Source organism: Prionailurus bengalensis, unplaced genomic scaffold (assembly GCF_016509475.1).
Source record: "Prionailurus bengalensis isolate Pbe53 unplaced genomic scaffold, Fcat_Pben_1.1_paternal_pri Un_scaffold_58, whole genome shotgun sequence".
NCBI lineage: Eukaryota > Metazoa > Chordata > Mammalia > Carnivora > Felidae > Prionailurus > Prionailurus bengalensis.
The window spans coordinates 280,601-306,128 of NW_025091160.1; the positions used below are offsets into that span (position 1 = coordinate 280,601).

A 25,528-nucleotide genomic window follows, 5' to 3' on the forward strand; every position below is an offset into this window, starting at 1 on the left:
GTGTGTGTGTGTGTGTGTGTGTGTGTGTGTGTGTGTGTTTTTTTTTAATGAAACTATGGCCACAATCCATTTCACACAATTTTTAAGACAGGTAACTAAATACCAAGTTATTTCGTTTCAGGCCAGCCACAAAACTTTTAAGGAATAGACCCTAGACATGTATGTACATGACAAAGCAGGCTCCTGTTTGAGCCAGGCAGTTTTAGTATCATTTCCAATCTATGGCCCATGGACTGAATGTGGCTTGGCTTGTTTTTGTATGGCCCTGAGCTAAGAAAAGTTTTAGATTTTTTAAAGGGTTGTAAACAAAGCAAAAACAAAGTACTATGTGACAAAAGTATATGGTCTACAAAGGTTAAAATATTTACAGTTTGGCCTTTTACAGAAAAAGCTTGCAGACCCTTCAATTATACCAATGTTATACAGAATTCAGATGGTGCAATTACAATTCCGTGATAACGTTCCTTTATTGTGACCCAGAATGTAGCAACATCCTACAAAGATGTTCCTCTGATGTCATGGGTTAGAATTCCTTTTCTCTTTTTTCTTCATCTTCACATCATTAAACTTCATCCTCATCTCTCTCTCCATGAGTGTGGAGATTTTTCAATTTTTCATTTAGTAAGGCAGCGATTGCTTTTGCATCTCTGGCATCTATTTGCTCTCCCCAAATGTTTCTCTTTGCTTTTTCATAGGGATAACATTTAACAGTTGGATAGGCTCTGATGCCAGCTTTCTGGCATGTCTGAGCCAAAGCCTGACAGCCTATTTTTCCAGCTTTCACTTTTCCTTTCATCGTCTTAGCCAAGAGCTTAAACTCTGGAGCAAAATTTTGGCAAGGTCCACACCAAGGAGCATAGAATTCAATCACCCGGTGATTTTTCCCTTGTATAACTTTTTCATCGAAAGTCTGAGTCATTAGATTTGTGGATGCTTGAGGTCGAAATCCCGTGCCCCAAATCTCTCTTCTAGCCATTGTAACTGTGATACTGAAAAGCTTTAGTTGGTTTTGGGGGAGGGAATCTTATCTCAGGGTATCTCTGAACATTTTCTTGGGCACAAAAAGAATGATACTTTTGGCAGTCTATACTGCCCGCAGTAACTGTCCAGTTAGTGTCCGGGCCATTCTTTTCCATTCTGGCATTAGGACTTGACATGGATGACACCATGGGAGTAGAAGTCAACCATCCAGACTTCATCCTGGTTTCTTTGTTTAGCTAGTTCATTGAAAGTGGTGGGTGTCAGGGAGGTCGCTGAAGGTTCCTAAGATCCTCTATGAATTCCAAGATCTGTTGTTCAGCAGAGTGATGTCCTTCTTATTCATGAACCTCGGATTGGTTGTATACAACTGTTGTTGGATCCGCCTAAATGTTATACGTGTTACAGGGTCTCTCGTGAACCGTACCATCTAGTGTACCAAACTAAAGCTGACCACGCAGATGCTTTGATGCTTTTGGTAACTCTGGCAATAAAGCTTGACATGGTGGACACCATGGCACAAACAAATCAACAAGCCACGGTTCCTGTCATCGGCAGGAACATTTTGAGGTCCAAGTGTGGCAACATGAGAATTACCACTTTCTTTGGCAAAGGCTAGTATATCATATAGAATCTTCTTTCCATGATGAATTTCATATTCTTTGGTTCCTTGTCCTTTAAATACTGCTAGACATGGCTGAAATACAGAGAGATTACTACAGATGTCTGGTGCAGAGGGATAGTCAGCCTTGCCAACTTGAATTGTTCACTTTTGAGTAGAGTTTTTAGTTCCCTCAACTCAGGATCATTTGGATTTTCATGTTTTCCGAAACTAAACAATAAGAGCCACCGATGATGAGCCAATCGATCCGTTAGTGTATTTGCCAAAAGTAGCTCAAAATCTGGAAGACTATGCATGATTTCCAAATCTATTTCTCGAGCATCCAATGAATTAAGGAACAAAACGCTGCTTTTCTCTCTGTTATTTAATGGGGCACCAGAGGAAAATAGGCAGTAGTACTTGTGATAATATCCAGACTTTTACAAAGTTTGTCCTGGGTGGCACAGTCCATCCATCCTACATTAACCAGACCATCCAACATGCCCCTGAGCCTGAGTCGTGTCTATGAAGTTAAACAATCTCCTCCTTTGCAACAAAAAGTGATCAGCTGGCCAATACCAGCAGCAAAAGCAGTTTCTATGGAGTGAACACAATTTCCTGTCCATAATTCCATCACTGGGTTTCTAACGTGCTGCATGGCGAACTCACCAAACGTTCCTTTGATCTGTCCCCGTGATATTTCACTGTGGCCATTCCAGACCTAAAAAGGAAGAGGCTGGGAGATCCGTTGACTCCTTTCATTCAGCAAAACATTCTATCATCACCACAGTTAACAGCACCAATTCAAAGTAATCCATCTACTTCTTTAACACAGTCTCTCCATGTGGGAGCTAATTCATGGCAGTGTGACCATCCTGGGGAGTAAAAGTTCACAAACCACAGTTCTCCAGAATGAACAGCAGCATCCACTTCTCTTCTATTCAATGTCATGCTTTCAAGATCATCATCACAAATACCAAAATCATAACGATCATAATCCCAGCTTTCATACGGGCCACCTTCTGGATCATCTGCAAGTCCCTTTTCTCCGTATTTGTCATACTTTTCCCACAGATCTTCATCTTTGAGTACTTCATATGCTCTATTTATCTTTGAAAATCACTCTGTACATTAGGATTATACATTTGGTTGGTTGGTTGGTTATTTATTTATTCATTCATTCATTCATTTATTTATTTATTTATTTATTTATTTATTTAGTGTTTATTTCCTATTAAGAGAGACAGAGACGGAATGCAAGTGGGTTAGTGGCAGAGAGAGTGGGAGACACAGAGTCCAAAGCAGGCCCCTGGCTCCGAGCCATCAGCACAGAGCCCGACGCAGGGCTCTAACCCACGACCTGTGAGATCATGACCCGAGCGAGCGGAAGTTGGACGCTCAACTGACTGAGCCACCCAGGTGCCCTGGGTTATTCGTTTTGGTTTTTTGTTTTTTTTTTGTTTTTTATCAGGATGTAGCTTCAATGCCAACTTCGTGAAAGCTTGTCTTATCTCTCTACTGTTTGCAGTCCTGGATACTCCAAGTAAACTGTAAAAATGCTGATCTGTTCCCACGAAAATGGCCATATACACTATTAGGAAACAGAATGACTCTTTTCAGGTCCCGGAGGTAGTCATTTTCGTTGAAGCAGACTCCCATTCTTTCTCTGATACAAGTTCTGATGAAAGTGAACATTCAGATATACAGCTGGTTCCAACTGAGAGAATATGCAGGTTTGAGAACTTGTGTTCACGTTACTCCAAGAGCAAATCAAGCACCATGAAATTTTCTCCCAAAATGTCAATCTGTGTAGGCTCAGTAATCTCCACTTCCTCAGATCACAAAAGATATAAAAATACTTTCAGGAATCTAACCTTCTTTTTTTTTTTTTTTTTAAAAAAAAAATTTTTTTTTTCAACGTTTTTATTTATTTTTGGGACAGAGAGAGACAGAGCATGAACGGGGGAGGGGCAGAGAGAGAGGGAGACACAGAATCAGAAACAGGCTCCAGGCTCTGAGCCATCAGCCCAGAGCCCGACGCGGGGCTCGAACTCACGGACCGCGAGATCGTGACCTGGCTGAAGTCGGACGCTTAACCGACTGCGCCACCCAGGCGCCCCAAGGAATCTAACCTTCTTAACATTCTGTTTCTCCTTTCTTCCTTGAATCCTAAATGTCTAAATCTTCTCCTTACCTGCGAATGGTCTCTGGCTCATTTCTAACTCCTTGTCATGCAACCAAAACATACGTTTTTAAAGTATAGCGGTGGAGAGTAACAAATATTCAGACTAAAATAAGCAACCAGAGGAAAATCGAGAACACCTTGTCCAATACCACCATGGGAAAAGTGGTTCTCCTAGGGGTCCTTCTCAGCGTGGGTGTGGTGGACTTGATCTGCACCAAGCTTCAGGGCCAGGTGGAAACTGCCGGTAAACGCAATAGGAAGGATTTCTGGTTGCCATCAGCCCAGAATAGGATGTGGGGAGAGGGAAGGATGGGGACATCCCATGAGAGAGACTGCTGGCATATGAAGTCTCCGGCAAGACTAGGGTGAAAAGAGCCTGAGTAACTGAGGCTTAAGTGAGAGAAAGGGTCACAAGAAGCTGGGAAGCGAAGTCGGAAGAAGGGTGATGATGTAGGTAGTGAGAAAAAGATGGGGAGCTAGAACACAAAACCCATGGCAGGGGCGGAGAGGAAGGGAGGGGAGACAGGTGCAGAGGCATTGGGCTCTCCCTTCCAGAAGGACCATGCCTGTGCCACCGCCGCCACCTCTCACTCCAGCAGAACCCGGGGCCCGGCCCATGCCCACCTCAGTCTAGGGGGGTCTCCTCCTACGGCTACTCCCCCACCTTCAATTCCCGGCATTGGCGGAACCCGCCCCCACCCACCCAAGTGCCTGCTGTGCTCTGTGAACAAAGCACCTGCTCTCCATCCACTGCCAGGGTGGGGCGGGGCAGGGCAGGGTGCCTTGGGAAGCTGGGGGAGGAGCCACAAAGGCAGCAAGGAGCACCGCACTTCCCTCTTCTTTTTTAATGTATACATTCAGTGCTATCAGTCTTCATGTGAGTGCTACTAAAGCAGAACTCTACAAATTCTACTATGTTTTCATTTTCATTCAGTTCAGAATCCTTTCTAATTTTTTTTCTTTTTTCATTACTTCTTTGACCCAGGAGATATTTCGATGTGTTCTGTAGTTCACAAATAGTTGAGTATTTTCCAGAGATATTTTTGTGCTTGATTTCTGATTTGATTGCTTTGTGGCAGGGAACACACTATTATGACTTCAGGCCTCTTGACTTCTTCCTTTTATTAAGATTTATTTTTGACCCAGAACATAGTCTTTTTTGGTAAGTGTTCCATAGATCCTTGAGAAGAATAGTGGCGGCCAAGTCTACTATGCCCTTGCTGATGTTGAGCGTGTTGAAATATCAGACTATAATTTTGAATTTGCCTATTTCTCTTTTCAGTTCTATCAATTTTGCTTCATGTACTTTGAAGCTATTAACAGATACATGAACATTTAAGATTGCTCTTAATTGACCTTTTTATGATTATATAATGACCTGTTGTTTATTGCTGGTAATATATATATATATATATATATATATATATATATATATATTTTGCTTGAAACTGTTTTGTCTGCTATTCATATAGCCACTCTAGCTCAGCCTTCTTTGGTCAAGTGTTAGTGTGGTATATCATATTCCTGTCTTTCGAACAAATTTCTGTCTTGACATTTAAAGTGCATTTTGTATAGGTGGCATATAGTTGAGTCTTCCTTTTTTATCCATTCTGACAGTCTGCGTTTTAGTTGAGGCTTTTAGACCGTTTTCATTTACTGTGATTTTTTTTTCAATATATGAAATTTATTGTCAAATTGGTTTCCATAGAACACCCAGTGCTCATCCCAAAAAGTGCCCTCCTCAATACCCATCACCCACCCTCCCCTCCCTCCCACCCCCCCATTAACCCTCAGTTTGTTCTCAGTTTTTAAGAGTCACTTATGCTTGGGCTCTCTCCCACTCTAACCTCTTTTTTTCTTTTTTCCTTCCCCTCCCCCATGGGTTTCTGTTAAGTTTCTCAGGATCCACATAAGACTGAAAACATATGGTATCTGTCTTTCTCTGTATGGCTTCTTTCTTCTTTTTTTTTTTATATATTTTTTCAACGTTTATTTATTTTTTGGGGGACAGAGAGAGACAGAGCATGAACAGGGGAGGGGCAGAGAGAGAGGGAGACACAGAATCGGAAACAGGCTCCAGGCTCTGAGCCATCAGCCCAGAGCCCGACGCGGGGCTCGAACTCACGGACCGCGAGATCGTGACCTGGCTGAAGTCGGATGCTTAACCGACTGCGCCACCCAGGCGCCCCTGTATGGCTTATTTCACTTAGCATCACACTCTCCAGTTCCTTCCACGTTGCTACAAATGGCCATTTACTGTGATTTTTGAGATAGTTGATTTGAATATGTCATCATGCTGTTTGATTTGCATTTGTCCTATCTGCTCCTTGTTCCCGTTCTCTTCTTTTTCCGCTTTCTTTTAATGGAGTAATTTTTATGATTCAGTTTTATCCATTTATTTATTTATTTATTCATGTATTCATTTATTCATGTATTCATTTTTTCACTTATTTATTTAGGCTTCCTAGCTAGAACTTTTCAATTTTGCTGCTTTAGTGGTTGGTTAGGGTTTATAGTCTATGGCTTCAGCATCACAGTCTCCCTTCCAGTAATGTTATACCACATCGTATAGAGTTTAGGCAAATCACAAGAGTTGGCTTCCATTTCTTCTTTCCTAGACATATCCTTCCTGGGTCAGTGGGATTATAGTTTTCATGAGGTGTAGGAAGATTTGGGCCATATTTTTTTCCTGTCCCTTTCCCCTGCCTCTTTGGGCAATTGTATATTTCCCAGTTGAAGTTTTCTCCCAGGTTTCCAATGTTAAACTTCAGTCTTTTGTTTTGTGATGTCTAATATGTGTTTATTCCTACCCATCGTATTGTTCATGGCTAACATAATTTACATCTCTGTAAGTACTATTTGGTTTTTAAAACAATAGCTGCCATGCCTCTAGTTATCTTTTCATGCTTTGTTTGGAGATATAGTTAAGTTACTTACAAACAGTTGGATCCTTTAGTCTTGCTCTTACAAATTATTGGAGGAATCCAGAGTTGTGATCAGCCTAAGACAAATTATGAGTTTTTCTATCTTAGCTAATGTGAATAGATACTGTCCCTCGTGCTGTGGGAGCACCAGGCAGTGTTTCCTCTACTCTTCAGATTTTTTTCCCTTGATGACTTCCTTCCATGTATGCACTGGTTGTTACTCTGCTGAATAGCCAAAGGGGACCCTGTGCAGATGCCCAGGGTTCTTTCTGTGTCCTGCTTTCTCCTCTCCTGGATGCTGACCTGTCGTCTCTATCTGCCTTGCCTTCACCAGACTCTCAGTTTTGCCACCACGACTCAAGGAGTCTGGTGAAATCTACTTAAATAATTTATGTCTCCTGTGATGTAGCCTGAAAACTCTCTCAAGGCAGTGAGCTTGGGCATACATGTTAGGCTAACGTGTTTTGTTTTCAGGGATCATTGTCCTTCATTGTCTGAAGTTCTGTGTCTTGAAAATCATGTTAAAATTGTATTTTGTCTGTTTTGTTTTTGCTTGCTTCAGGTAGGAAGATCAATCAGTACGTGTTACCCCATCTTGGCCAGAAGCAGATTACAGTGGAACTTCGGCACATGCTCTAGACTGTCGAGAGTGCTTGTCTTCCTCCTTTGCTTAATTGTCTCCTGCTCATCCTTCATTCCTCAGTATAGTTATCTCTTCCTCAGGGACATCTATCTTCCTTGGGCCCAATCTAGATCAAGTTATGATCACAGAACTCTGTCTTCTAATAGGAACTATCTGAATTTAGAATTACCATTTGAGTTGTCTTTCTCCTTCACTAGACTTTAAGCTAATCGAGAGCCAGGGGTCTTCTCTATTGCATCTGTAGAGCTGAGTATAACATCTTCCATTGAAGGTATATATTTACTCAATGTGTCAATGAGTGAATTGAAGATGCACAGGCCTGTATATGCAAAAAGTACTCATCTATTTTATTTCTGTTTCTTCTCTGATGCAGATTATGCTGGCTTCTTGAAAATCCAAGATATACGTGTTTCCTATGAGAAATTAAGGAAACTTAACAAAAAGCACTGTAAACTTCTTATGGGAAAAATGACAAAAATGGACAAAATGGTTAGTGCACTACAAAACGAGCTACAGGAAGCCAAAGACATGATATCACGGTTAGAACATCAAAAAGTGGAATGGGAACGTGAATTCTGCAGTTTGAGGTACAGCATCTTGGCTTTAAGGAAATATTTCAACTGTTTCCTTTTATACTACAGATGTGTAGGGGCAGTTTTGTAATTGCTGACTTACCTTATGGGATTTTCCTGGAAAGAATACTTGTTTAGTGTTGTGAGGTGTGCGATTCTTGGCAATAACACAGCAAGTTCCTAACAGTGAATACTTCTAATACGTTAATGTATATTCCAAATCACAATTTTAATGGCCATATGAAAGTCCACCATTGTCCAAGAAACATCATTATTTAAGAGATTGAATTCTGCTTGTTTTTCATCTCTCTGTATTTTAATTAATGCTCTCAGGGATGTCTTTTATATAAATCTGTTTCTACATGTCTGGTTACTTGCTTGGAGTCAATTCTTCAATATAATGTAATCTGGTTAAAGTATAAAAATTTTTAAAAAGGTCTTTGATCCATATTTTTAAATTGTTCTCAGGAAAGTTTATATTACTTTCTGTACCTACCAACAGAGTATAAAATGGTCATTTTTCTCAAGACATTAAAATTCGCCAAAATTGATTCCATTTGCATCTTAACATGCAGGTGTTAAAAGGTAAAGTGGGGGTGCCTGGGTGGCTCAGCTGGTTAAGCATCTGGCTTCGGCTCAGGTGATGATCTCGTGAGTTTGAGCCTTGCTTTGGGTGGGCTCAAGCCCTGATTTGGTTGAGCACGAGCCCCGCTTCGGATGAGCTCCTCTTCTCTCACTCTGTCTCTCCCTCTCTGTCTGCCCCTCGTGGGATTCTGTCTCTCTTTCCCTCTCTCCACCCTCACTCACTTGAGTCATCTCTCTCTCCATAAAAAATTTAAACAAAGTAAAATGGGGGCGCCTGGGTGGCTCAGTCAGTCAAGCGTCCGACTTTGGCTCAGGTCATGATCTCAGGGTTCGTGAGTTCGAGCCCCACATCGATCTGTGTGTTGTCAGTGCAGAGCCCACTTCGGATTTTCTGCCTCCCTCTCTCTCTCTCTCTGCCCCCCCTTTGTTTGCATGGGCTCTCCCTTTCTCTCTCAAAAATGAATAAACATTAAAGAAAAGTAATACGGAAAGTGGTTACTGAGAAGTTTTTTCAGCATCTCTGTCATAGGTAGATAAAATTAATTCAAAAGTGTATGCTGAAAGGTCATATTACTCTTTATTGTTTACTTAATTAATACGTATCCTGTGTTGTTCTAGAAGGGATGTTTAAGTGATTCATAAAGTAGGTAATCATCAACAAGGTAAGTTGCAAGTGTTGTGGAAGAAGAAACAAAAAGCATAGGCAACAGCTATTAGACTCGTCAGCGTAGTCTTGGATGACAGTAATCTGCACGCGTATGTTGTGTAAACAACATCCACAGATGCTCTCTTTCACTGCACATCATTTTTGGAGGTACCTGTAAGGTTTCGTCAAGTGGAAATTTTATTTCCAGTGAATTGATAAACTTGCTTATAAACAGCAACTTCTCTTTTTAATGAGAAACTGAATTATCTGTCCTATGGAGGAATAATTATACCTGTGGGAAAGGGGGTAATTTTCAACTCTAACTTTCCTGAATAATTTCAAACTTCCTTTCCTACAACATCTACCAGAGTTATTACTGACTAAAACTAACGAAGTTGCATAATGCTTTCTTCTGGCTTCTTTTCAACTGTATAATATATGGTTTGGAAGAGATTGAAGTGACAAATTAAAAACATGAGCCCTACAAGGAAAACAATTGGAGACCATAGAAATTTTTCATTTGGATAATAAGCCAACTTATGTGGAACCGTATCATAAAATGAACTTTTTATGTCTAACAAAACAAATTTTAAAAGAAGCACATGTAATTGCAGATGTACCTTAAAACAAGAAGAAGAAGAAGAAGAAGAAGAAGAAGAAGAAAGAAGAAATACTGATATGTTATATGAAAATATTAGGGAAAAGTTAAGAAGTAAAGAAGACGAATATAAGAAAGAAGTTGAAACAAAACAACAAGTTGAACTCGCTCTTAGAATGCTAAACACGGAATTGAAGGCCACAAAAAATCAGGTAAATCAGTTTTTGATAAAAACTGTATTTCCATCTATATTACATAGTGTAATATTATACATATATATTTTATAGTATCCCTTTGACTCAATATATACTATTTAGGTTTAAAATAAATTAAAACATGGGATCATGTTCTTTTGAACATTTTTTTTAAAGTTCTCCTCTTCAGCTTTTGACCTTCTTTTTTTAACGGTATGAGACCAGAATCATAATGAAATGTGTCTCCAGGTTGTAGAAGAGCGCAGTGACACTCAGTGGCAACTTTCTCCAGAACAGAAGGCCAGAGTCTTACAAGATGGAAGTCTAAACAATCTCTTTTGCAAGCAAAAGGAGCTAGAAATGGCTCATAAGAAAACTAATTCTAAGGTATCTTCTTTAGTTATTTTGAAGTACATGTGTGTATGTATTTGTATACATTCTATTTTTTAGTTATTATTACTTTTTTCTCCGTGTGTGTGTGTGTGTGTGTGTGTGTATATATATATATATATATATATATATACATATGTGTGTGTATATGTGTATATATATGTGTGTATATATATATATATATATATATATATGTGTATGTACATATGAAACTGAACTCTGTTCATCATGGAAACTATAGAGGATTTTAAAAGCACATATATTTTGTGGAGGGTCATGGGGGACGGTGGCATTTTTGCTTCACTGGATACAATAATATTCTTGATTAAATGCACTGTCTGCAACAACTAGTGACATTCATAATGTCCTCGTCCAAAGGAGAGGCTTTTATTACTTTCTGTAGGAATTGATGAGCTTTCCCTAATCTCAAAACAATTGCTACTAGCAACATGTGTTTTAGTTTTGAACAGTTACTTCACTGCCTTGATATATTAATAGTTTAGGTGAACACTTCCGCTAATGGACAGGAGGACAAGTGTAGCCAGTTCACTGATCATATTTTCGGTATCAAGTCTCCTACTTTTGAGAAAAGTAACACTTTTGCTTCAAGTAGCATCCTGTTTCATTACAAGGAACTTTTGATAACAATGGTATGCTGTGGTATATACTTAATGATAATTTATTGATAGGTATTTTATTCCTAATAAAATAGCTGAGTGTATTTCCCCTCTTTTATATTTATTACTGTTTTCAACATGAAAGGAAATGCAAGTTGTTGCAGCAGTAAATCATCTCATGGTTTTCTAAGAGATGTATAAATTTCCCCTTATTTCCTATGAGTATTTTGAAATACAAGACTTCTTTCGTACTTGTGTATTTACACTAGAGAAGTGGCAGTGGTTGGTGCAAGAGCACTAGTTGTGGAGTGAGAAGACCTGGGGAGAGTCCTGCAGCTCACCGTTTTAATCTCTCCATTCTAGAATTGTGATAACCAAATGAGTTCATTGATGTATGTAGAAGTGTTTCTATTATAGTACAGTGCCTAGATTTTTCAGTTACCAATAGATATAATTCTTATAACTGACTATAGAAATGGTAGCAAAGTAGATATCTATGAAATATTCTCAGGAAAGAAGAATTTTAGGAAATTTAATCTGTCCGAGTATATGCAGAGCTAAGGATTTTACTGTGGGGTCGCTGTGTTCGATATCTACTGTAAACTCAATTTTTAAGTATAGTCAGATTTATTAATCTTTTATTTTAGGCCTTCTGGTTTGTTGTAAATCAGAGAAAGGCTTTTCCAATTCTGAGATTCTGAACACTTTTCTCACAAATTCTTTTTTACTTTCATGCCTTCATTATCTTCAGTTCAAGTTCTGAACTTTTGGGAACTTATGCTTGTCTAAAATTTGAGATTTGGAGCCAACGTTATTTTTTTCCAGTTGGATATTCACTTACTATAATCTTCCTTCCTTCCTTCCTTCCTTCCTTCCTTCCTTCCTTCCTTCCTCTTTTCTTTTCTTTCTTTCTTTCTTTCTTTCTTTCTTTCTTTCTTTCTTTCTTTCTTTTCATGTTTCTTTATTCGTTAGAGAGAGAGAGAGAATGCAAGAAGGGGAGGGGCAGGGAGAGGGAGTGCGAGAATCCTGAGCAGGATCCTGACTGTCAGCACAGAGCCTGATGCCAGGCTTGAACCCACAGAATGTGAGATCATTCCCTGAGCCAAAATCAAGAGTCAGACACTCAGCCAACTGAACCACACTGGCACCCCCTGCAACCTTTTCATTGTTTAAACACAGATTATACTTTCATTTCAAAGAAAATCATGATACTGCCATTTTATTGAGTGCTATCTGAAAATGTGCTTGGTTTTACTTAGCTTTCTGATAATCATGAGAAAACACAAGATCGGTTGCATAAAAACCACCTGTTGCAGGATGAAATTGTCGTGCTAAGACTGGAAAGAGACACCATAAAATATCAGAACTAGGCAGGGAGATAACACCTTTTGTGTCTCTAACTGAATTCAGTGAACAGGAATGTGTATGTGTTACAAAAAGACGGTGAATTGATGTATGTGTTGATATTTCTCAAAGTACGTATGTGAGAGTTGTCTATTATTAACATAATTTAATAATAAGATGATTTAGAAAATCAGTAACAGAAATGTCTTATTAGGTAGTTGCGAGACAACTTCAACAAGAACTGGCTGATACTCTGAAGAAAAAGTCTATGTCAGAGGCTTCCCCAGAGGTTACGTCATATCTTCGTCTGGAAGATGAAACACGGGATCTCAAGAAGAAATTAGCTCAAATCACAAGTCAGGTATGTAGTAAATGTAACCTGTTACCACCTAACTTATAGCTCGTTAAATGATATAAAGTGTTTTAGGATACCAATTTCCATGGACCGCATTCTTTGGTATTTTCATTATAATTAATTTATTATGATTTCAGTCCCTTTACAATACATTTATTTCGTCAACTTCTGCCTCTCCTTCTCCTATTTGTGTTATACATTGTTTTCTTATAATACTTACTCTTAGGAAAGTTGAGGCTTTTGTATCCTTCCTCACAGAAATTGAGAGACTTTTTTCGTTCTTTGTTTAATTTAAATTTTTTTTGACATTTTATTTATTTATTTTGAGAGAAAAAGAGTGAGAGAGAGTGTGTGCATGCGTGTTACCAGGGGAGGGGCAGAGAGAGGAGAGAGAGAGAATCCCAAGCAGGCTCCATGCTGTCCGTGTAGAGCCAGTGTGAGGCTCAGTCTCTATGAACCATGAGATCATGACCTGAGCTGAAAGCAAGAATTGGACGCTTAACTGACGTAGCCACCCAGGTGTCCCAAGAGACTTTTGTCCCCTACTAAACAATGTTTTTTAATGATATCTCTATTACCATGATGAGGCAAGCTGGATCAAATCAGAAGATAATGTTTAATGGGATGTTTCAGATAATTGTCTTAGTTCTCATCTTCACTTTTGAGAAGAATGCATATTGATTTCAGGATGACTTGTACAGAAAGATCACTTAACAAACCACTTGAACTTTGGCATTTCCTTCATTTTCTTTGCCTTTTAGACATATTGTCAAAGCACGGAAATATTCAGATCATGTATAGTATGGGCACCCAAAAGCGAGAATTAAGAACATTCTCTGTGTCCTGCCATTGGGTTTTTTTTAAAGCTATTTTGAGGTACAAAACACATACCATAAAAGTCACCCATTTGCCACGCACAGTTCACTGTCTCTGTGTACACTCGTGCAGCCATCACTGCCATCAAGTAGAATGTTTTTGTCACCCTGAAAGGAAACCCTTACCCGTTGCCCCCAGCCTCAGGCAACCACCAGTCTACTACTTGGTCTCTCAATGGAGTTGCCTCTTGTGAATATTTCATATAAATGGAGTCACACAACGTGTGGTACTTTGGGACTAGCTACCTTTACTTAATGTTTTCTGGGTTCATCTGTGTCGGTTACAGCTTATATCAGTGCTTCATTTGTTTCTATTGTCAACAGTACTCCATTGTGGGTTAAGGCCCTTGTTCATTCATCAGTTGATGGACCTTTGGGTTGTGTCCACTTCTTGCCTATTAATACTGCTGCTTATGAACATTTATGTAGTTCTTGTGTGGACACCCATTTTAAATGTCTCTGCCATCAGATTTTATCCTCTGAGTTAATTGGGTTGATTTCACCATGTCTCAGCCGTTACACATGCTGTCCTTACTGTCTTTTTAGTTTCTGTTCCTCTTGAGTAAACCTATGTTATTCAGACTTGGCTCACAGTCTCCTTTCCAATGAACTTTCTCTGACTGTTCTAACTCCCATTAGCTTTAACTCTCTTGACACTTGTCATCTAGCCTGTGCAGAACAATTCAGTCCTTTATTTGACATTGTTTTTATTTTTTTCATGACAGGTAATTTCGTCTTCCTAAGTATACATTTAAGGGATAGTAATATTTGATACGGGTGGTACTTAACCTTGTATAAATTGAAAATACTTTAACTTAACAGTTTTTCCGATAAAATTAAGTACTTTCTACCGTATCAATAAACTCTTCTTGGAAACATTGGTATAGCAAAGCTTTTATTCTAAATGTATGCTAAGAAATGAAATACTAAATTGAGGGGTGCCTGGCTGGCTCCAGTCCGATCAGAGTCTGCCTTTGGCTCAGGTCATGATCTTCATGTTCTTGAGATGGAGCCCTGCATCGGGCTTTCTGCTGTCAGCAGAGCCTAATTAGATCTGTTGTGTCCCGCACGTTCTGCGCCACTCAGTCTCGTGCTCTGTATCAAAAAATAAACGTTAAAAAATGTGTGTATATCTCTATAGACACACACACACACACACACACACACACACACACGCTTATATAAGTAAAACTATTAATGAAAGCACTTAATCAAATAGAGGAGAAATGTTCAATCAAATGTTAGGTTTTTTTTCCCTCTCACTATGAAAAAGCATGCTAAATTTGTCTTTCTTTCTTACACAGCCAGAACTGTGACTTATAGATTTGTATTACTTTACCAATGCAAATATCTAGGGACAGCTTTTTTGATATGCTTTTACCACAAACCCTTAATCTCTTCATCAGAGTACATGCTAAAGCAGCCTAACGTAAAGAGTATGGACATGAAATGATGAGGAACTTTAGTTTCACAAGACTCATTTATTTCCATGTCAGTGGCTTTCCCTTGCCTCTGATGGTCATGTAAAGGATCTACTACTCAGTCAAGGAGGGCTATTTGTACCGTAGTCTGTGAGCATCGTCCACTCAGTGGTATAGAGAGGAAGTAAGTTAAAAGGATTATAAGTGGAAAAAAGTACTGTTGGCTAGTGGCATTGGCAAAGTTGTTTGAAGTACTGAGGAAATATTCTGGGCCTCATGCTCCCCATTTGCTACCACTTGTGGTGGAATGAAGAATAACTTCAGTATAATTTGTATAGGGGAAAACTTGTATTGGCAGGCCACCTGCCTAAACTATCACATTGTATTGGAACACAAACTACAGCAACAGTAATCATGCTACATGCAGACACTTAGAGCTATGTGCCACGTACCCTTCTAAGTTGTTCATCTATTATTTCCTAATGTAATCTTCCAAACATCCCAATGGGGTAGATACTATTATTATTTATTTTGAGATCACTTTTTTAAAGTCCTTTGTTTTGAGAGAGAGAGAGACAGACAGAGAGAGACAGAGACAGAGACAGACAGATTTTGGGGAAGGGCATGAAGGGAAAGAGAGAAAAAGGGGGGGGGAGAGAGAGAGAGAATCCCAAGCAGGCTCCTCACTGGCCATGCAGAGCTCGATGTGGGGCTCAATTACATGACCCTGTGATCATGTCCTGAGCTGAAATCAAGAGCCAGACACTGAACTGACTGAGCCACTCAGGTGCCCCAGTAGGTGCTATTATTACCTTCATTTTACAGATGCAGAGATTGAGACGGAAGTTTTAGGTAGTGTGCTCAAGATCATACAGCTCATAATGAGAAGAACTGGGAAATCAGACCCAGGCATGCTGGCCCCTACTAGGATATTGCTTCTCAAATTCTTCCATGAAATATCTTGTCACTGAAAACAGTGTGTTCAGTTTCATAATCACGAGAATAGGAACGTAATTCACCTATGTGAATATGTAAAATCATAGTTGATGTGGTGCTTGGAACATGAAAATAGAAATGTTTACCATAAAGTAAATTCCTATATATCCTCCATTTGACGAATAGATATATTTGTACATTTATGTGATCATATATAATTTAAAAACATTAACGATGTTATGTTTTTGTACGAGAGTAAGGTTGGTAAACTATTCTGTAAGAGTATTGAAACATTTCATCTTTGTAGGCCATAGTCTCTGTTGTAGAAGCTGAACTCTTTTGTTATGATCTCAAAGTAGCCATCAATCAGCATGTAGAGGAGAGGGTGGCTGGCTCCAAAAATATTTTACTTACAGCGGCGCTTGGGCGGGTTAGTTGGCTGAGGTCCTGACTCTTAATTTCCACTCAGGTCATGATCCCAAATCCCACATCATGAGACTGGTCATGAGACCGAGCCCCACATCAGGCTTCGCCCTGAGCTAGCAGCCTGCTTACAATTTTCTCTGTCTCTCCCTCTGTCTCTCTTCCCCACTTCTGCATGCTCTCTCTCTCTCTCTCTGTCTCTCTCTCAAGTAAAAAAAAATTTAGTTAAAGAAACAGATGATGGTTTTCTACTGGATTTTCAGTGGTTAAAATTATTTTTTCTCTATTTTAGTTGCAAGAAGAACAGGAACGACATGGAGAGGCCGTAAGATGTGCTGAGGAGATGAAAGATCATGTGCAAAAGTATAATTGAAACCTCACAGAAAATAACTTGTTTATTTATAAAGCAGATAAACAGTGTAGTATGGGAAATGTATTAGTTATGCCAGTATATCATTGTTAAGCTGGATACAAATTCCAGCTTTGAGCTATTTTTAAATGCAGAATTGTGGTATATTATCTCTGAATTTTGCACCTTATCCACAAAACACGATGAGAAAAATGGTACAATTCCCAAATCTTCCTCTTGACAAAATTTTAAGGATTTCTGTAATACCCTCATTTGTTCGGAAAGTATGTGATGTTGTTTTAAATTTATGTGTGAGAATAATTATCTTAAGATCTGCATTTTAGGCTACAGGTTAAAAATGCCACACAAGAAGCAACCATCAAACATCAAGCGGCCCAGATTCAAGATCTTGAGAACAACATGATAAAGACAAGTTTGGTAAGTCGATCTCTTAATGTCTGTCCTACTGAAAAGGAATCCGTATTTCACTAGTAGTAGTACATAAGAATGTTTTGGATCCCATGGAAAATCTCACTGTTGCAAAGGTTTGGTTGATATTGTTCCTACTTGCTACTAGTGATGTAATTCTTCTATATAGATGAAGTTGATTGAATTCATAAAGTAATGATGTTTGTAGTGAGATTTTCATTAAAAAAATTTGTGAGAATCTAAAAAAAGCAACATTTTATATATACCACATTGAGCATTGTAGTCCACCTTTGGCTACTGTTAATAATGCTGCTGTGTACGTTGGCATACAGATGTGTGAGACTCCCTGCTACTATTTTTCAGCGTGTTTCAAACGTCCCCAATCTTTGAGTGATCATTTGATCTTGAATTCTGAATTCTCTTGTAATCTCATCCCTTCAGTGAGAGTTTGAGAACGGTTTATTTTAATGATGATTTGTTGTAATTTGTAATTACAAGTTTGCAATTTATTCTCTTCATTAACAATGACTGGCAGATCATTATGCAAATGTCCTTCTCAAAGGAATGGACTTTTCTCCTTGTTGGATTTTGTAAAGGAAAAGAAATGCCAGTGAAAAAGGAGAAATGGTTTCTCTGTCAGAGAATTACCTAGTAACATAGTACTCCTACCATTGCAAGTTCAGACTCATTTTTTTTTTTTCCATTCACGTGAGTTAATCAGACTTTCGGAGATTTCACAATTCAATCTCAGAAAAGACTAATGTGCCATTCAGGATTCTCATTTATTCATATGTAGTGAAACCCCAACTGTTTTCCAAGCAGAACAGTGAATGTCATCCCACTCTCACCCTCCTTTGTAGGATTCTCATTGTAAATCCTAAGCGGGAGCAATGAGGTAGATACACTGATCAACTCGTTTCTGTCAGTCACAAAAGTTATATAATATACATGCAAGTTTCATTAGGCAGCTATACCCGTCAGGGGAACTAGAATATTCTGTTGACTGGTCCTTTTTGTGGCTGAAGAGACATTGAAAATTATTTCCTCTTCTAGACGTCTTATAAATGAGTCACATGGTAACAAGGAACTTTTCATGCGAGTAACATGATACTCGGTTGATCAGTCTCCTATGAATGAGGGTGCTAGGCATTGTCCTGCTACTGTGTCCTAAAGAAATCATTAAGGTCTCAAAAACTAAAATCTGTAAGGATATTCGAAACTGATGAAGCTTATTAAAGAATAACGAGGGATTTTCTGTACATCTCTATAGAAAGGAATTAGGGTTATGGCATGAAATTACCTGCCACTTTAAAGTGTTCCCTGTGAAACAAAAACTTAGATAGCTTTCAGGCAACTGAGTCCATAGCTCTGACTTCTCTAGAAGGTCCTTATCTCCTGAATCCCCAAACCAGGGGCTACCTGGGTGAAGATATTTGATGCACACAATTTTGAGGTGAAGAATCTGGATTGGGAAGAAGAGGTAGCTCTAGCCAACTTAACCTTCCTAACAATATAGTCAAGTATGGGTCTGAAAGGAACTTCAGAAGACTTCCGTAAGTTGAAATCTCTATGGACGAAGAAATTACTCAAAAGGAAACAAAGGCAAACCAGTGATCATCCAGCCCTTGTGATAAATGTCGTGTTATAAGGAAAAGCGAGACAAAGTATGCTGGTCAGCATCCTAAGGGTAAGGGTGCTCCCTAAGACTCAATAAGAAAAACACACTCAAAGTAACACCGAAAAGAGTCCAAATAAAATGTACACGATTAGCTGTCTACAAAGGTACTCCATGTCAAGTAATGATTTTTTATATGAAATTTATCGACAAATTGGTTTCCATACAACACCCAGTGCTCATCCCAAAAGGTGCCCTCCTCAATACCCATCACCCACCCTCTCCTCCCTCCCACCCCCCATCAACCCTCAGTTTGTTCTCAGTTTTTAACAGTCTCTTATGCTTTGGCTCTCTCGCACTCTAACCTCTTTTTTTTTCCTTCCCCTCCCCCATGGGTTCCTGTTAAGTTTCTCAGGATCCACATAAGAGTGAAACTATATGGTATCTGTCTTTATGAGCCAGCAATAGCACTGCTAGGAAAGTAATGATTTTTGAGTGCGCGGTTGAGATGTTGTCTGTGAGCACCTAGATGGAAGAGCGAAAAGTACACATGGCCTAGGTAAAAGGGCCAAAGCTGGAAATGTGAATTAGCGAATCTGGTTTTGAAGCCTTAAGAGCAATTCAAAACACAGATAGCAAGGGGCAAGGACTTAATGTCAGGGGTTGCCGTCCTTCAGAAATAAGGTGTGGCTAAAAGAGCAGAGGGAGGGCATGGTCATTTTTCTCAGCTGCTGCTGAAAAGTGAAGCAGGATAGAGACCTTAATAAAATTAAAAAACAAAAAAGAGGTTCTTGATGACCCTCAAAATGTCTTAGTGGAATGATAGGAGTGAAAGTTAGATTTTAGTGTAAAAGAAGGAAATAAGTGAACAAACCTTGAATCTGTGGATGAGACGATACATTAAAGAATGTTCAAGTCCACTGCAAGGGGAGAAGCAGCGTGATAGATGGACAAAGCTTCAAAAGTTAAGCAAATGGTTAATAGAAAAGGAGAAATTGAAATCTTTCTTCCTTAATGCAGCTGGTGCTGTGATTTACAGATGTGTAGCACTTTACCAACTGCAAAGCTCTGGGGCAAGCTTTTCTGATATGTTGTTACCACAAAGCCTTAATCTCCTCATCAGAGTACCTGCTAAAGCAGCCTAATGTAAACAGTGTGGGCATGAAATGATTGAGGAACTTTGGTTTAGCAAGACTCCATTATCTCCATGTCAGTGGCTTTCCCTTGCCTCTGATGGTCATGTAAAGCATCTATTGCTCAATGTAAGAGGTGCTATTTGTACCGTAGTCCGTGAGTATTGTCCACTGAGTAGTATAGAGAGGGAGTTAGTTAAAAGTATTATAAGCGGGGGGGAAAAAAAAGTACCGTTTGCTAGTGGCATTGGCAAAAGTTGTGTGAAGTACTGAGGAGAGATTCTGGGCCTCATGCTCCCCATTTGCTGCCACTTGCGGTGGTATGAAGAATGACTTCAGTATAATTTGTATAGGGGACCACTTGTATTGGCATGCCACCTGCCTTAACTATCTCATTGTATTGGAACGCAAAATACAGCAACAGTAATCATGCTAAATGCATACACTTAGAGCTGACTATGTGCCACGTACCCTTCTAAGTTGTTCACGTATTATTTCCTAATTTTATATTCCCAAGATCCCAGTGAGGTAGATCCTATTATTATTTATTTTTCAGATCACTTTTATAAGATTCTTTATTTTGAGAGAGAGAGAGAGAGACAGAGAGAGACAGAGAGAGAGACAGAGAGAGATTGTGGGAAGAGGAGGTAGGGAGAGAGAGAGAGAGAGAGAGAGAGAGAGAGAGAGAGAGAGAGAGAGAGAATGCCAAGCAGGCTCCTCGCTATCCACGCAGAGCTGGATGTGGGGCTCAATCACGTGACCCTGAGATCATGTCCTGAGCAGAAATCAAGAGCCAGACGCTGACCCGACTGAGCCACCCAGGTACCCCAGTAGGTGCTGTTATTACTTTCGTCTTACAGATTTAGAGACTGAGACACGGAAGTTTTAGGTACTGTGCTTAAGGTCATACAGCTCATAACCAGCAGAATTGGGAATTCAGACCCAGGCTTTCTGGCTCCTACTAGGATACTGCTTGTCAAACTCTTCCATGAAATATCTCGTTGTCACTGAAAACAGCATGTTCAGTTTCATAATCACGAGAACAGCAATGTCATTCACCTATGTGAATGTTGAAAATCATAGTTGATATGGTGCTTGGAATATGAAAACAGAAATGTTTACCATAAGGTAATTTCCTATATTTCCTCCATTTGACCAGTAGATACATTTGTATTTTTATCTCATCATATATAATTTAAAACCATTAACAATGTTATGTTTTTGTAGGAGAGTAAGATTGGTAAACTATTCTGTACCAGTATTGAAATGTTTTCGGCTTTGTAGGCCATAGTCTCTGTTGTAGAAGCTGAACTCTTTTGTTATGACCTAAAAGTAGCCATCATTCAGCATGTAGAGGAGAGTGTGGCTGGGTCCAATAAGATTTTAGTTACAGGGGTGCTTAGGCGGCTTAGTTGGTTGAGCGTCCTGACTCTTAATTTCCACTCAGGTCATGATCCCAAACCCCACATCATGAGACCGGTCATGAGACCGAGCCCCACATCAGGCTTCACCCTGAGCTTGCAGCCTGCTTACCTTTTTCTCTGTCTCTCCCTCTGACTCCCTTCCCACTTGTGTGTGCTCTCTCCTTCTCTGTCTCTCTTTCAAGTATAAAATAACAAAACAAAACAAAACAAAACAAACATTTAGTTACAGAAACAGGTGATGGTGTTCAACTAGATTGACAGTATTTAAAAGTATTATTTTTTCTTTATTTTAGTTACAAGAAGCACAGGAACGACATGCAGAGGCCGAAAGATACGCTGAGAAGATTAAAGATCATATGCTAAAGTATAATTTAAACCTCACAGAAAATAACTTGTTTATTTATAAAGCAGATAAGGAGTGTACTATGAGAAATGTATTAGTTATGCGAGTATATCATTGTTAAGCTGGATACAAATTCCAGCTTTGAGCTATTTTGAAATGCAAAATTTTGGCATCTTATCTCTCAATTTTGCACCATTACCACAAAACACAATGAGAAAATTGGCACAATTGCCAAATCATCCTCTTGATACAATTTTAAGAATTTCTGTAATACCCTCAACTTGTTCAGAAATTACACGATACAGTTTTAAAATTATGTGTGAGAATAATTATCTTAAGATCTGCATTTTAGGCTAAAGGTTAAAAATGCCAGGCAAGAAGCAACCATCAAACATCAAGCGGCCCAAATTCAAGATCTTCAGAGCAACTTGCTAAAGGCAAGTTTGGTAAGTCGATCTCTTAATGATTGTCCTGAAAAGGAATCCTTATGTCACTAGTAGTAGTACATAAGAATGTTTTGGATCATATGGAAATTTTCACTGATCAAAATATTTGGTTGATATTGTTTCTGCTTGCTACTAGTGATGTAATTCTTCTATGTAGATGAAGTTGATTGAATTCATAAAGTAATGATGTTTGTAGTGAGATTTAAATAAAAATATTGTGAGAATCTAAGAAGAGCAACATTTTGTATATACCACAGTGAGCATTTGGTTTAGTCCTCCTTTTGGCTATTGTATATAAAGGTGCTGTGAACATTGTCATACAGATGTGTGAGTCCCTGCTACTATTTTTCAGCGTGTTTCAAACGTCCCCAGTCTTTGAGTGATCATTTCATCTGGCATTCTGACTTTCTGTTGTAAACCCAACCCTTCAGTGAGAGTTTCAGAAAGAGTTCTTTTAATGATGATCTGTTGTAATTTATAATTACAAATTTGCAACTTATTCTCTTCATCAACAATGACTAGCAGGTCATTATGCAAACGTCCTTCCCAAAGAATAGCCTTTTTTCTTTGTTGGATTTTGTAAGGGAAAAGAAATGCCAGTGAAAAAGGAGAAATGGCTGCTCTGTCAGGGCCTTACCTAGTAACATAGTGCTCCTACCATTGAAAGTTCAGAAACTCATTTTTTTTCCATTCACTTGAGTTAATCAGCCTTTCAGAGATTTCAGAATTCAATTTCAGAAAAGACTAATGTGCCATTCAAGATTCTAATTTATGTAGTGAAACCACAACTGTTTTCAAGTGGAACAGTGAATGTCATCCCACTCTCACCCTCTGTAGGATTCTCATTGTACATCCTAAGTGGGAGCAATGAGGTAGATACACTGACCAACTCGTTTCTGTCAGTCACAAAAGCTATATAATATACATGCAAGTTTCATTAGGCAGCTATACCCGTCAGGGGAACTAGAATATTCTGTTGACTGGTCTTTTTTATGACTAAAGGGACATTGAAAACTACTTTCTTTTCTATACGTCTTATTAATGAGTCACATTGTAATAGGGAACTTTTCATGCGAGTAATATGATACTCGGTTGATCAGTCTCCTATGAATGAGGGTGCTAGGCATTGTCCTGCTACTGTGTCCTAAAGAAATCATTAATGTCTCAAAAACTAAAATCTGTAAGGATATCCGAAACTGATGAAGCTTATTAAAGAATAACGAGGGATTTTCTGTACATCTCTATAGAAAGGAATTAGGGTTATGGCATGAAATTACCTGCCACTTTAAAGTGTTCCCTGTGAAACAAAAACTTAGATAGCTTTCAGGCAACTGAGTCCATAGCTCTGACTTCTCTAGAAGGTCCTTATCTCCTGAATCCCCAAACCAGGGGCTACCTGGGTGAAGATATTTGATGCACACAATTTTGAGGTGAAGAATCTGGATTGGGAAGAAGAGGTAGCTCTAGCCAACTTAACCTTCCTAACAATATAGTCAAGTATGGGTCTGAAAGGAACTTCAGAAGACTTCCGTAAGTTGAAATCTCTATGGACGAAGAAATTACTCAAAAGGAAACAAAGGCAAACCAGTGATCATCCAGCCCTTGTGATAAATGTCGTGTTATAAGGAAAAGCGAGACAAAGTATGCTGGTCAGCATCCTAAGGGTAAGGGTGCTCCCTAAGACTCAATAAGAAAAACACACTCAAAGTAACACCGAAAAGAGTCCAAATAAAATGTACACGATTAGCTGTCTACAAAGGTACTCCATGTCAAGTAATGATTTTTTATATGAAATTTATCGACAAATTGGTTTCCATACAACACCCAGTGCTCATCCCAAAAGGTGCCCTCCTCAATACCCATCACCCACCCTCTCCTCCCTCCCACCCCCCATCAACCCTCAGTTTGTTCTCAGTTTTTAACAGTCTCTTATGCTTTGGCTCTCTCGCACTCTAACCTCTTTTTTTTTTCCTTCCCCTCCCCCATGGGTTCCTGTTAAGTTTCTCGGGATCCACATAAGAGTGAAACCATATGGTATCTGTCTTTATGAGCCAGCAATAGCACTGCTAGGAAAGTAATGATTTTTGAGTGCGCGGTTGAGATGTTGTCTGTGAGCACCTAGATGGAAGAGCGAAAAGTACACATGGCCTAGGTAAAAGGGCCAAAGCTGGAAATGTGAATTAGCGAATCTGGTTTTGAAGCCTTAAGAGCAATTCAAAACACAGATAGCAAGGGGCAAGGACTTAATGTCAGGGGTTGCCGTCCTTCAGAAATAAGGTGTGGCTAAAAGAGCAGAGGGAGGGCATGGTCATTTTTCTCAGCTGCTGCTGAAAAGTGAAGCAGGATAGAGACCTTAATAAAATTAAAAAACAAAAAAGAGGTTCTTGATGACCCTCAAAATGTCTTAGTGGAATGATAGGAGTGAAAGTTAGATTTTAGTGTAAAAGAAGGAAATAAGTGAACAAACCTTGAATCTGTGGATGAGACGATACATTAAAGAATGTTCAAGTCCACTGCAAGGGGAGAAGCAGCGTGATAGATGGACAAAGCTTCAAAAGTTAAGCAAATGGTTAATAGAAAAGGAGAAATTGAAATCTTTCTTCCTTAATGCAGCTGGTGCTGTGATTTACAGATGTGTAGCACTTTACCAACTGCAAAGCTCTGGGGCAAGCTTTTCTGATATGTTGTTACCACAAAGCCTTAATCTCCTCATCAGAGTACCTGCTAAAGCAGCCTAATGTAAACAGTGTGGGCATGAAATGATTGAGGAACTTTGGTTTAGCAAGACTCCATTATCTCCATGTCAGTGGCTTTCCCTTGCCTCTGATGGTCATGTAAAGCATCTATTGCTCAATGTAAGAGGTGCTATTTGTACCGTAGTCCGTGAGTATTGTCCACTGAGTAGTATAGAGAGGGAGTTAGTTAAAAGTATTATAAGCGGGGGGGAAAAAAAAGTACCGTTTGCTAGTGGCATTGGCAAAAGTTGTGTGAAGTACTGAGGAGAGATTCTGGGCCTCATGCTCCCCATTTGCTGCCACTTGCGGTGGTATGAAGAATGACTTCAGTATAATTTGTATAGGGGACCACTTGTATTGGCATGCCACCTGCCTTAACTATCTCATTGTATTGGAACGCAAAATACAGCAACAGTAATCATGCTAAATGCATACACTTAGAGCTGACTATGTGCCACGTACCCTTCTAAGTTGTTCACGTATTATTTCCTAATTTTATATTCCCAAGATCCCAGTGAGGTAGATCCTATTATTATTTATTTTTCAGATCACTTTTATAAGATTCTTTATTTTGAGAGAGAGAGAGAGAGACAGAGAGAGACAGAGAGAGAGACAGAGAGAGATTGTGGGAAGAGGAGGTAGGGAGAGAGAGAGAGAGAGAGAGAGAGAGAGAGAGAGAGAGAGAGAGAGAGAGAATGCCAAGCAGGCTCCTCGCTATCCACGCAGAGCTGGATGTGGGGCTCAATCACGTGACCCTGAGATCATGT

General features: G+C 39.2%; 1 protein-coding gene and 1 pseudogene across 1 annotated transcript in view; one reads left to right on the plus strand and one right to left on the minus strand.

The window, feature by feature from the left end:
- Positions 1–482: 482 nt before the first annotated feature.
- On the minus strand, positions 483–3,452 carry LOC122478398 (annotated as a pseudogene).
- Positions 3,453–7,625: 4,173 nt separating this feature from the next.
- LOC122478401 (ankyrin repeat domain-containing protein 26-like) overlaps positions 7,626–25,528 on the plus strand; it is a 48,053-nt gene continuing 30,150 nt past the window's right edge. The window contains exons 1-8 of the mRNA XM_043572039.1: positions 7,626–7,918; positions 9,749–9,944; positions 10,176–10,313; positions 12,492–12,638; positions 16,580–16,650; positions 16,981–17,074; positions 21,531–21,601; positions 21,933–22,026. Coding sequence (XP_043427974.1) covers positions 7,626–7,918; positions 9,749–9,944; positions 10,176–10,313; positions 12,492–12,638; positions 16,580–16,650; positions 16,981–17,074; positions 21,531–21,601; positions 21,933–22,026 — 1,104 coding nt within the window. The remainder of the gene's footprint in view (positions 7,919–9,748; positions 9,945–10,175; positions 10,314–12,491; positions 12,639–16,579; positions 16,651–16,980; positions 17,075–21,530; positions 21,602–21,932; positions 22,027–25,528) is intronic.